General features: G+C 45.8%; 1 protein-coding gene across 2 annotated transcripts; it reads left to right on the forward strand.

The window, feature by feature from the left end:
• The first annotated feature begins 2413 nt into the window (after positions 1-2413).
• Enpp5 (ectonucleotide pyrophosphatase/phosphodiesterase 5 (putative)) lies at positions 2414-10435 on the forward strand. Of its 2 annotated transcripts, none has more exons than XM_004624094.2 (4): positions 2414-2514; positions 4509-5372; positions 6704-6880; positions 9140-10435. In XM_004624094.2, exons 2-4 carry the CDS (start codon positions 4544-4546, stop codon positions 9565-9567), a joined length of 1434 nt encoding a protein of 477 aa, XP_004624151.1. In that variant the 5' UTR covers positions 2414-2514; positions 4509-4543; the 3' UTR covers positions 9568-10435. The 2 variants fall into 2 exon arrangements, with proteins under 2 accessions (XP_004624151.1, XP_023575098.1); XM_023719330.1 differs by having other exon boundaries at positions 2414-2510.
• Positions 10436-11234: the final 799 nt, after the last annotated feature.

The following is an 11234-nucleotide window of genomic DNA, read 5'->3' on the forward strand; positions in this document are numbered from 1 at the left end:
TTTATTTTGTTGTTCTCTATTTTTTTTTTTTTTTTTGGCGGAACCAGGGATTGAACTCAGGCCCTTGCACTTGCCAGGGAAGCGCTTATTCCACTGAGCCATCTCCCTGGCCCCCAATTGTTCACTATTTTCTGCTGCCATGAACTGCTGCTGTCTGCCATGTGCCACTCTGCCTGGGAGCCAACCAAGTGTAGACTAAAACCTCCACAAACCGTGAGCTAAATAAACCTTTCCTTCTTTAAATTTGAGTAACAGATATTTTGTCCCAGCAACAAATAAAATGTAACCGAGACAGAGGGCATCCAGCACCCAGGACGTGATGGGACCCTGAGTTGTCCTTTAATTATTTTTCTTTTATTGGCATAGCTTGCCTTTCCTCAAACAAGATTTGCTAATAACTACGTAAAATTAAGTACAAATATATCATTAGGAACTTGAGCTACTAGTATGGTTAGGAATTCTTGGGCCAAATCTACGAATTATCTGTAATTCACATTTTACTTGTTATTTTGAGTCTCTACTGAGCACAAATGAATGAAGATCTGTTATTCACAATGAGTGAGGTCTGCTCAGTCAGTGACATTTTGTGGCTTGTGCTGCTGTAACTTGCTGAGAGTTACCACAAGTGGATGGGAGTTGAGGCCACACGCCAGGCACAGATGGCTTCCATCGAAGCGGACATTTACAATCACACATTTAATTACATCATTAAAACCAGATTTTCCCCCAGAAGTGTCAGGAGTTGTATTTCAAGCACAAGGGTTGATCAGCAGGACTTACAAAGCTGCAATGCAGCAGGTGGCTGACACTAGCCCAGGCCTGTGGGAGCAATTTCTGCTCTGTGAACTGTGGTTCATGACCGCACTGTGTGACCCAGTTCTCAGGGATGGTTGTGAACACAATCTTGACTCCGTAACAGCTTGCAAAGCAAGCCTCAGGGCCCCCTCCGTGGTCCTGCAATAGTCAGTGACCCATGTGAGAGACAGGTCCGCTCCACTCTGTTAAGACCAAGTTGTTCTGCGAGTGTTTGGAGAGAACGCAGAGCTGGGCTGATTGGGAGAGATAAGCACCTACAAGACTGGACCACCTCGTTCTGAGGTGGAGCAATTTCAAAGGACAGCACTTTGGGAGCTTGGAACACTCTGTACCACTTCACAGTCTTTGGGTCCAGCTAAACACAGAACCCAGGCTTTCTTACCCTCCCCCGCACAATCACACATGCACAACCACACATGCTGAGAACCCAAACTATACTAAGCAAAGGCCATGACACAGAGCCCTGGGGACAATGCAGTCCAACATGCAGGTAGTGGTGGCTGAGGATGCTTGGACCTGTCTCTTCCTTTGAGGCTGAGAGAAAAAAAAAAGGCTCTGACCACCCCTGTTTAATTAATGTTTGCCCCATTTAATTAATAACCAGCAGCTCATCTGTGTGTCTTACAGCACAGCACACCAGATAAGACCCAAAGCCACTGCTGCACCGGCTTTTGCTTTCTCCAGATAGCTAGCTATCGAGACTTAAACTGTCAACACGCTGGCATCGCTGGCCCTGTTACAGATGGATTCGATCCTGCCAGCCTAGCTTGATGACTGAGAACTGGACAGATGAATGATCCATTGCAAGTAGCTCAACATCACTGCTCTCAATTGTGGTAAATACAGGTGGGGTCAGGCTGGTCAACTATGCACTTGCCCACATCCCCACAGGCTTCAGAAATGCCACTGATCACAAAGAAGTTGGAAAAATAAATTCACTCCAGTCTGGGAATAAAAGAAATAAGGCCCCAAACAAGCCAGAAGCAGCGAAGGCTTCCTAAAGTGGAGCCGAGCCTGAATGCACAGCCTTCATTTCAAGGGCAGTACAGCGTTTGGAATCCAGGCTGGCAGCAGAGTCCACAGCCACTGCCTCCCAGTTGCAAAACGAGGCCCCATCCTGGCCTGGCTCCACTGCAGGCGACCCTGTCAGCCTCACAGAGGCAAACTGCAGAGGCCAGGTCAGTGCCCCTGGGGTGGGCGGAGCTGAGTAGATTAGCACTAAGTCTGTTGGAGGAAAAGCAGACAGCAGCGCAGCGGGAAGAAAAGAATTAAAGGAAACTTTAGAGCCCCCTCACACCCTGGGTGCCTGGATGTCACCCGAGTGAAGCTGATGATGTACTGTCACACAAAAGGCACAGTAGTGCCTGACAAGCGTAGTGTGGGACATTGCGTCCATCTGGAAGGCAAACCCTGCAGGAGTGGAGACCTCCGCCAGCTTCTGGGTCCCCCACTTTCAGGGACCAAGTTCCCTCACCCTCGTGCCCGGGTCCCCCATCCTCAAGCCTTGTCCCCCTCCAGGCCCGCCCCCGACTGACGACAGGCTGCAGCGACTCCAGGGGTGGCCATCGAGCTCAGCCAATGGGAGAGCGCGCGGGGGACAGGGTCAGGTGCCTGCGAGGCTGCGCAGGTGCAGCGTCTCCGAGACAGCGACGGCGTTGCGGCCTGGTCCTCGCTGAGACCGCGAGCCTGCAGAGGCAGGTAGGGGGGAGGCGCCCCGAACCCACCCGCGGTGGCCGGACCCGGGCGGGTGGGAGCCGGATCGTACCTGACTATGCGGCCCTGCGGGAAGGAGCCCATCACCGCCCCTACAGGCTCGGTCCGCGCCGCCCCAAGACCGGGTCACCCCGCAGGAGGCCGCGCAGAAAGCCCGAATCATAGCCTGGGTCCGCACCAGGCCCAGGCCTGGCCTCTGCGTTGTCAGTGCCAGAGGAAAGAAGAGGAATCCGCTGCCTCCGCGCCAGCTCCTACCTGCTGTGCCCCCAGCACCGCGGTGGCTCCTGTCCCCCCAACCCCCTCCTGGCAACCTCCTCTCCTCTCTGGCTTTGGTTTGCTTGGTTGTCTCCCCTTTACTATGGTTACCGGATGAATTGGCCGAAAGCAGGTGTTCACCTAGTTACTGTGTTACCCTTATGTTATGTGGGTGCTACCAGCTTCCCTTTCCTTAGGAAGCTGGAGAGAAAACTGGGGAGGAAGGCAGAGGGGGGAAGAAACCATCACCCCGCGCCAGAGACGCGAGCAGGTAGACCTGCAGTTCCCCTATTACAATTCTCCTTCCTGAAAAGGAAAAACCCGTATTGCCTGGGAAGAAATAGTTAAATTTACATTTTCAGCCATTGTCTTGAGGCTACTCTGTAAAATAATTTCAGCTTACATGATATCCAGCTATGGCGAATTTTATTTAAAAAGGTAAAAGAAGGATTGCCCTGGTTCATGTAGCTTACACAGTTTGTACAGGGAGGTGGAAGCAGGTAGGTCTCCTGCAGGCTCTGTGTCTGAGGCTTCATACTGCCTTAACTGGGGCTGGAGGCACAGCTCAGTGACAAGAGGACTGGTTCCGAATTCCAAGTCCTTTGTCCACACCCAAACTCCCAGCACCACAAATAAATAAATATGATTACAGTCTCATATTAGACATATTAGACACTCATATGTCTCATATTTGACACATTTAGAACAGTGTCAAAGGCTGAATTCAAAAGATCTCTCCGCACAAGGGATGACTCTATCTGATCTGAATTTTAGCATGCTTAAAAATACCTTCCTAAAAAAATACCTTCCTAAAAGATGGATGGAAAATGGGGAGAACAAGATAGCCTAGCTTGAAACGCAGCCTGGTGGGAACTGGCATATGATCTGTTTATCCACTCCACTTCTCCGCTAGCTTTTTGGAATAGAATAAACACTTTCTAGAAGCACATTCAGGTTAAAAACAACAACGTACATCCCAAGAAATTTCATCCTGGGAACTGGTTTTTCTGCACACACTGCTGATAAGATGAGCTGCTGATGAATTGGTAACATGAAGAACCTTGACATGCATTTCAGAATTATGTTTCTGTCTATGCTTCGAGTCTGTTTAGTTACAGAAGGTTGTGGTTTGATTACTGAAAAATGAACGCAGATTACGTCTCACAGCCATACCTGAAAGTCACACAGATTATTTTATCAGTTTCATCTATTTTCCTCTTACCAAAGACAATGACTTTGAAAATCAAAGTGTGTGTGTGTGTGTGTGTGTGTGTGTGTTTTTGAGGACTATTATTGGTTCTGCTAATTATGCTTTCTTATTGCTACATTTCTAGAGTCATTCAAGCCATAATGATGACTAGGTTCACTTGATTGTATAAAAATGTCTGATCAACGGTTGAAATGTTACACTGTATGTAATCTGAACCCTTGTCTGTAGATAATGTTGCATTTTAAAATGCTGCTGGAAGCTCACTGAAATAATTTTTTTTGAGAATTCTTTTTGAAGAATTTTTAGGGTTAAAATGTTTTTAGATGCAACTAAACTTGTTTTTCTTATCCACATAGGCCCAGTGCTCTTCTTTGGCACTGAATCCTGCCGTATAATTCTTCTAGACTTCAAGTTAGGATGCAACTGGGAAGACTAAGCACTATCACTCTAGGCTTGGTGAAAAGTATCCAAAATAAAAGTATTGTCATTAACTTCCTTTATGTTTATTCTACAGATTACTTTACACTGAGCTGATCAAGTACTTTGAAAATGATTTCCAAGCTTCTCTTGGTGTCTTTCACAATTGCTATCCTAACTCTTTCAACTGCATTCTCTCTCCGACCAGACCAGCAAAAAGTTCTACTAGTTTCCTTTGATGGATTCCGCTGGGATTACTTATATAAAGTTCCAACTCCCCACTTCCATGAGCTCATGAAACATGGTGTTCATGTGAAGCAGGTTACTAATGTTTTTATTACAAAGACCTACCCCAACCACTATACCATGGTCACTGGCCTCTTCGCGGAGAATCACGGGATTGTTGCAAATGACATGTTTGATCCTGTTCTGAATAAATCTTTCTCCCTGGACCACATGAATATTTATGATTCTGAGTTTTGGGAAGAAGCCACACCCATATGGATCACCAATCAGAAGGCAGGACATGCCAGTGGCTCAGCCATGTGGCCTGGGGCTGACGTAAAGATTCATGAGCATTTTCCAACCCACTACATGCCTTACAACGAGTCCATTTCATTTGAAGAAAGAGTTGCCAAAATCATAGAATGGTTCACATCAGAAGAGCCCATAAATCTTGGTCTTCTCTACTGGGAAGAGCCTGATGACATGGGCCACCAGCTGGGACCCGATAACCCGCTCATGGGGCCAGTCATTTCAGATATTGACCACAAGCTAGGATATCTCATACAGATGCTAAAGAAAGCAAAGCTGTGGAACGTGGTCAACCTAATTGTCACGAGCGACCATGGAATGACCCAGTGTTCTAAGGAAAGGGTGATAGAGCTTGATCAGTATCTGGATAGAGACCACTACACCCTGATTGACCAATCTCCAGTCGCTGCCATCTTACCTAAAGAAGGTGAGTGCAACCTGACTCAAAGCTGAGTTTGGATCCATCTGTCCCCGGGTGTGAGCAGAGACTCTCCGTATCTGTGTCATTACAGTATGCCTGCCCTTATCATGGTAATGCTCTAGGACCCATCATTAGGCTCCAAGGAAGCAAAATCTCAGGGTCTTGTTTTTCCTAGAATAGTAACATTTATGCAGTGTATATTTTATGGTGACAGTTGTTAACTATTTTGGAATCATAGATTATGATAAGAGCTGCAACCTCGCTTTCTGAGAAAAACTGAGATGGAAAGATACACAAAGTTTGGGTACAATTCAGTGATTTCATGAGGCCCCTCTAGTCTGCTGCAGACCCTTGATGAGGACCTGCTTAATAGGAGGCAGTGGAGTATAAGAAAGAGCTTTTGTCAATGTGCATTTTCCTTATTTATTAGTAGAGAAAGTAGTAGCCTCTGCAATAGCTCCATGTTAAAGACAGGTAAAGGTTTAACACCCCAAGGTCACAAAATCAGGGGCAGAACATGACTCAGGCCCAGCCCCTGACCTACATGGTATCTCCTCTATAGGGCTGGTCTTAGGTATGAAAGGAGGGTACAGATTTTGAAAAGCTGGACTACCTCACAAATGAGAATCCTGTGCCTCTAGGCCAGGAAGAGAATCTTAAGCCATGGCTGGCACGGCTGGAGGGTGCACCCACATGCACGTAGCAGCAGCTTGTGAGTACTTAAGGGTCATCTTGGTCCCTAGGCTGCCCTTGCTCACGCCAATGGTATTCCCTTCCTGGGTTGCAGAAGCAGGGGCAGAGACCTGAGGATGCAGCTAAAAAACAGACTGAAGCCCATGCCTGGGGTGGTGCATGTAGACCCAGAGGCCTCCGCATGTCGCAGGCATGGGCCCTGGCTGGTTCACAGCCACCTCCTCCCCAGCCCCCTCTTCTCCAGCGTCCTCTCATCTGGAGATTCTGTCCCTGGCCTGGAGCACAACGATAAGATCCTAGCTCTTCTTTTACAACTGAGTTGCAATATTCTAGGCATTTCTCTTAGCGTCACCAATACTGGTGTGTGTGTGTGTGTGTGTGTGTGTGTGTGTGTGTGTGTGCCTGTGCACATAGAAAGTTTTAGAGACTACAGCTTTCTGGTTCTACAAACAGTCCCCTCTTAATTCTGCTCAGTGAATTTACTTAGGGCAGGAGCAATCGTTTCATTTTCCTGTAGGATTCTTCACTTCCAGGTGCAGAGTTCTCCCAGGTCCACTCCCCTCCCTCCAGGGAACCCAAGGCTGCAGTCTGCTGGGTATAGCAAGGAGGGCCTCATTCCAAGCGCCTCTCTACCCTCTCTTTAGGTAAACTCGATGAAGTCTATGAAGCACTGGCTGATGCTCACCCTAACCTTACTGTTTACAAAAAAGAGGAGGTTCCGGAGAGATGGCATTACAAGTACAACAAGCGGATCCAGCCGGTTGTGGCGGTGGCCGACGAAGGGTGGTATATTTTACAGAATAAGTCAGATGAATTTCTGTGTGAGTATGTTATCGTATTCCTTCCCATTCTACATCGTTTTTTGCTAACCTGGAGGCTGTGGATAATACAGCAGTTTACCTGCTGATGTTCTTGCCTCCACTACTCCAATGTTGAAGGAACCGTGTGTGTCTATACTTATCTTTAGAAATGTTTGCTTGTAGGCAGTGGTTCTTGATGTGTACATATGAAATGTACGGGGGCTGGGATGGATCTCCGGGCTCTACCTGCCTTGCATGCATGAGGCCCTGGCTTGGCTCCCCAGCACTGAAAACAGATATGTACAAAAAATGTCCCTGTAGATAGCCCTGGGCTCCTGTCCTATCGTGCTTATTAACTAAAACGAAAGTAAGTGCATGACAATGCTACTTGTAGTGTACCTGTGATGCAAAATAGCAGATGTATACAGATGTGTGACTTCCGGTTCTGACAGTTTGTACCTACAGACAATGACCTACAGCAAGCCGCTATTTAACCATGTCAGGGAAATTGTTCTAAGACCTTCAAAAATAACGTGCTTTCCAGAATAATTTTCACCCTGGTGTGTTCTCCTCATGAACTGTGCTGGTTGCTCTTATGTCAGTGGGGTGGCTGTAGGGAGATTCACGGTAGAGTTATGAATTTCAAGATCTCTAGAAATTTCGGTTTTATGAGTTAGATTTACAGGGTACACAGCACCCTGGCAAGTAATTAGTACGGAGTGGTCACCTTTATTTTTGAAAGCAAACCTCAACAGGGTTCCTGTTTCTATTTTGCTCATTTACTCAAAAAAGAATTAAATACGGGCTGCTGCAGTCCTCAGTCAGGGTTCCACAAGATTATGAAGCCCCCCAAAAAAACAAAACCAGCAAGGTGTGCTCCCCAGCCAGCATATCTGAATCACCTGGGAATGTGTCCGAAACTCCTCCTACTCTTGGGCCAACCCAGCCCTGCAGAGTTAAGAGACTGTGAGAGGTGGGCCCACCATCGGCATTCTCCACACCCGCAAGGCATGCTACATACAGTGAAGTCTGAGAACCACTTCCTGGGACATTGATCACCAGATGCTATCTCCTGAATGAGGCACACTAGCAGGGGCTACCACTGTAAAACCAAGTTCCTGAGAAAGCAGAAAACTCTTATAGAGGTCATAGTGATTTTATTTTAAATCTGACTCTCTAACAAGTACAACGAGAGTCTTTACCTTCATGACTAAGAGCCTAGGTCCAGCATCTCGCAGAAAGATAACAATAAGTCAGTGAACTGCAAGTGATTTACTGGTATATTTCTCAATATTAGCGATTACATTAACATAGTACTGTCAGGTAATTACCATTGAGTCATAAGCCCATAGTTATTTTTTGCTGGAGTAGACTCAAAAGAATTACGGCATTTAGAGAGACTTCCTGAGATGGGTTAGCTAAGCAGATTTCAAGTTTCTAGAGAAAGTGACTTAGGATGTTCTTTTTCTGTATTTGTATCCCATGCTGTACCCCCCGCAGCAAGCATAAACATTAGAGCTGATTCACTTGTGGTCCCCTCAACACCTTTGAAATGAAGTGTCTCTTCCTAGCCGTTGCCTCAGCAAGCTGGCACTCACACTTGTGCAAGGTAGCTTCTCTTGGGCAATTTCCATCCCTCAGTTTTGTGTCACCTGATCCTGACCTCAGAATACCCCTCCAGGCTTTATTGCATCCATCCTCAAACTCACAGTGCTAAGCTGGACCTGCATCAGAGTCATCCCAGTCGTGTTTTTCCATTCTACCTAAAAGTCCCCAAACTTCGCCTTTCAGTGGTAGACTATAGCTATGACTAAAGGTCTGAGTTTTGTGATGTCTTTTTTCTTTATGTATTGTTTTTTGCCTTTTTAGTGGTAGTTGTGTTTATTATTTTCATGATTAAGAACGCCATTATCTTTAGAAAAATAACTGGACACTGTGGCTATCCAGTAAGTACTGGCCGAATGTTAGTTTGCCAGCCACCAAACTAACAAAATAACAAGAGCAGGATAATTCACTCTCATGTGCCCTAACATGACTCAGCTTTGCTCTCTGCCCTTCATGTTTCATTGGGGAAGAGCTGGTCTGTGGGGAAGGTTTATGACCTTCAACCTTCATTTCCTGAATGGCAGGGCTGACAAGAGCAGAGACTGTAAAAGATTATTTTCAAAATCCAATTAAGATCCAATTTGCACTGTAGTTCAGAACTTCCCCATACAACAGTTAATTTCCACTGCGACACCCTCTGGGTGGCTAACGTATTCGTGCATTTTCTCTTCACAGTAGGCAACCATGGTTATGATAATGCATTAGCAGAAATGCATCCAATATTTTTAGCCCACGGTCCTGCCTTCCGAAAGAATTTCACAAAAGAAGCCATGAACTCCACAGATCTGTACCCCCTGCTGTGCCACCTCCTCAGTCTCACCGCCCTGCCACACAATGGATCCCTCAGCAATGTCCAGGACCTGCTCAGTTCTGCAACTCCAAAGGCAATTCCTTACACACAGAGCACGACCCTCCTCCCGGGGGGCGACCACCTAGGAGAGCTTGGGCAAGAGGAGTCCTACCCTTACTTCCTCGGGATCTCTCTTGGCTGCATCATAGTGATTGTATTTTTTGTAATTTTCCTTAAGCATTTAATTCACAGTCAACTACCTGCCTTACACGATATGCAGGCTGAAATTGCTCAACCATTACTACAAGCTTAATGCTTCTCTTGAGATGGAATTGCACATTGGAGATTGCACGATTGTGTCAATGTTGACGTTTCAAATTCTAAAAAAAGGACAGTTTCAGACATCTGCAGAGAGGTTAGTACATACCATATCTCAGTACACACACACACAAACACACACACCCCAAAACACTTATCCCTGCAGAGCATGAGAGTATTTTCCCATATTCTCTCTCCCTTAGGGATAGACAAATCCCCGCTTCCTTTGAACTTGACACATACATGTACATATTTAGCAACTTTGCACTAAGTACCTTACGCATCGCACTTTAAATTACTCTTGAGTAAGTACTTTTTTGAAATGCACTTTACAAATAGTTCTGTCATAACTTGGGTGGATAATACACATACTCGTATTTCACAGAATTTCTAATCATTCCTGGAGAATGTGAGAATCCAGCTTCTTAACTTGGTAGGCAAGAAGAAAGTGAAATAGTTGAAATCAGTGAGCTCAACTTTGTCCCCGGGGTTTGGAGGGACACATCCCCAGCAGCAGGCTGCATCTGTGGGTGTTTGTCATAGTTCTTTCCAAAGGATATAGGACTTCCTTTGTTTTTCCTGCAAAGAGACTTAAATACCGACAGATTTACCATCAATATTATTCCTGTTATCAAATCAAATGTATTATTGCTGTTCTCTGTTGATTCCTGTACTCTGATTTCCACAATAGCGAAGACTCCATGATCAGAGGTTTCTTTTCCATGTAGCCCAGCAGTGGCCTGAGGAGCAGAGGTCAGGCACCATCTCCGCAGTGTTTTCTATTGTCTGTAATTATTTGCTTCTTTTAAATCTCTATTAATCGCATTAAAAATCATATGAGATAAAACAGTGTTTGGGGTTTGCTTTTCTGGTAGAATACAAAAATCTTTTAGATGAGGGGCTTTGAAGATCCAGAGTTGTAGAAGAGCACAGACCCTTTCAGGTAAAATACAGGCTACTCCACCCTTGCACACTTCTGTGCAGAGTCTGGGAAGGGAAGCAGGACCACATCTGAGACATCACACTGTGTTCCACATGGTGGCAGAGGGTTCCGAGTGACAAAGCTCAAGACATAAGTCTCATGGTAACAGGTGTTAAAACACACAGCCACCGAGATTATTGAGCCCTGTTTCAAGAAATGTTTGAGTCCCCACCTGCCAGGTGCTTATTGCAATCACAGATGAAGGCACTGTTATGAAGACTCCTAGGTAGTAGTTTCCACCTTCCTGGCTACCTCAGCCTCTGCAGTAACCCTAACAGCATAAATCTGGGCTTTAGGACACTAGGCAAGCAGCTGGGAAGGAGCAGAGGGCTGCATGTGGTTTCTCAGAGGAAGAAGGAAGCCCTGAGGGGGAAAACCATTTTCTGGGGAAAAAAAAAAAAAAAAAAAGGAAAGCAAGGCAGACACATGAGCCACCAATCCTACCTCAGTCTTCCGCACATTTCTGTGTCTGTGAGCTAATAAAATGAGAAAATGGCAGAACTCTTTCAGGAAGAAAGAAGACATTAGACGGCAAGGACCAAAGTGCCGTGGCTAGCAATATAACTGAATCTAAATGCTTTCTAAAATGAGGTGAATTATTTTTATTCTACTTATTTACTTGACATTCTATGTAGTGAGTTATTTTTAAATGATGCCAGTGAAGGTTTGCACCTAATTTT

Source organism: Octodon degus, unplaced genomic scaffold (genome assembly GCF_000260255.1).
Source record: "Octodon degus isolate 3935 unplaced genomic scaffold, OctDeg1.0 scaffold00005, whole genome shotgun sequence".
In the NCBI taxonomy this organism is placed as follows: domain Eukaryota; kingdom Metazoa; phylum Chordata; class Mammalia; order Rodentia; family Octodontidae; genus Octodon; species Octodon degus.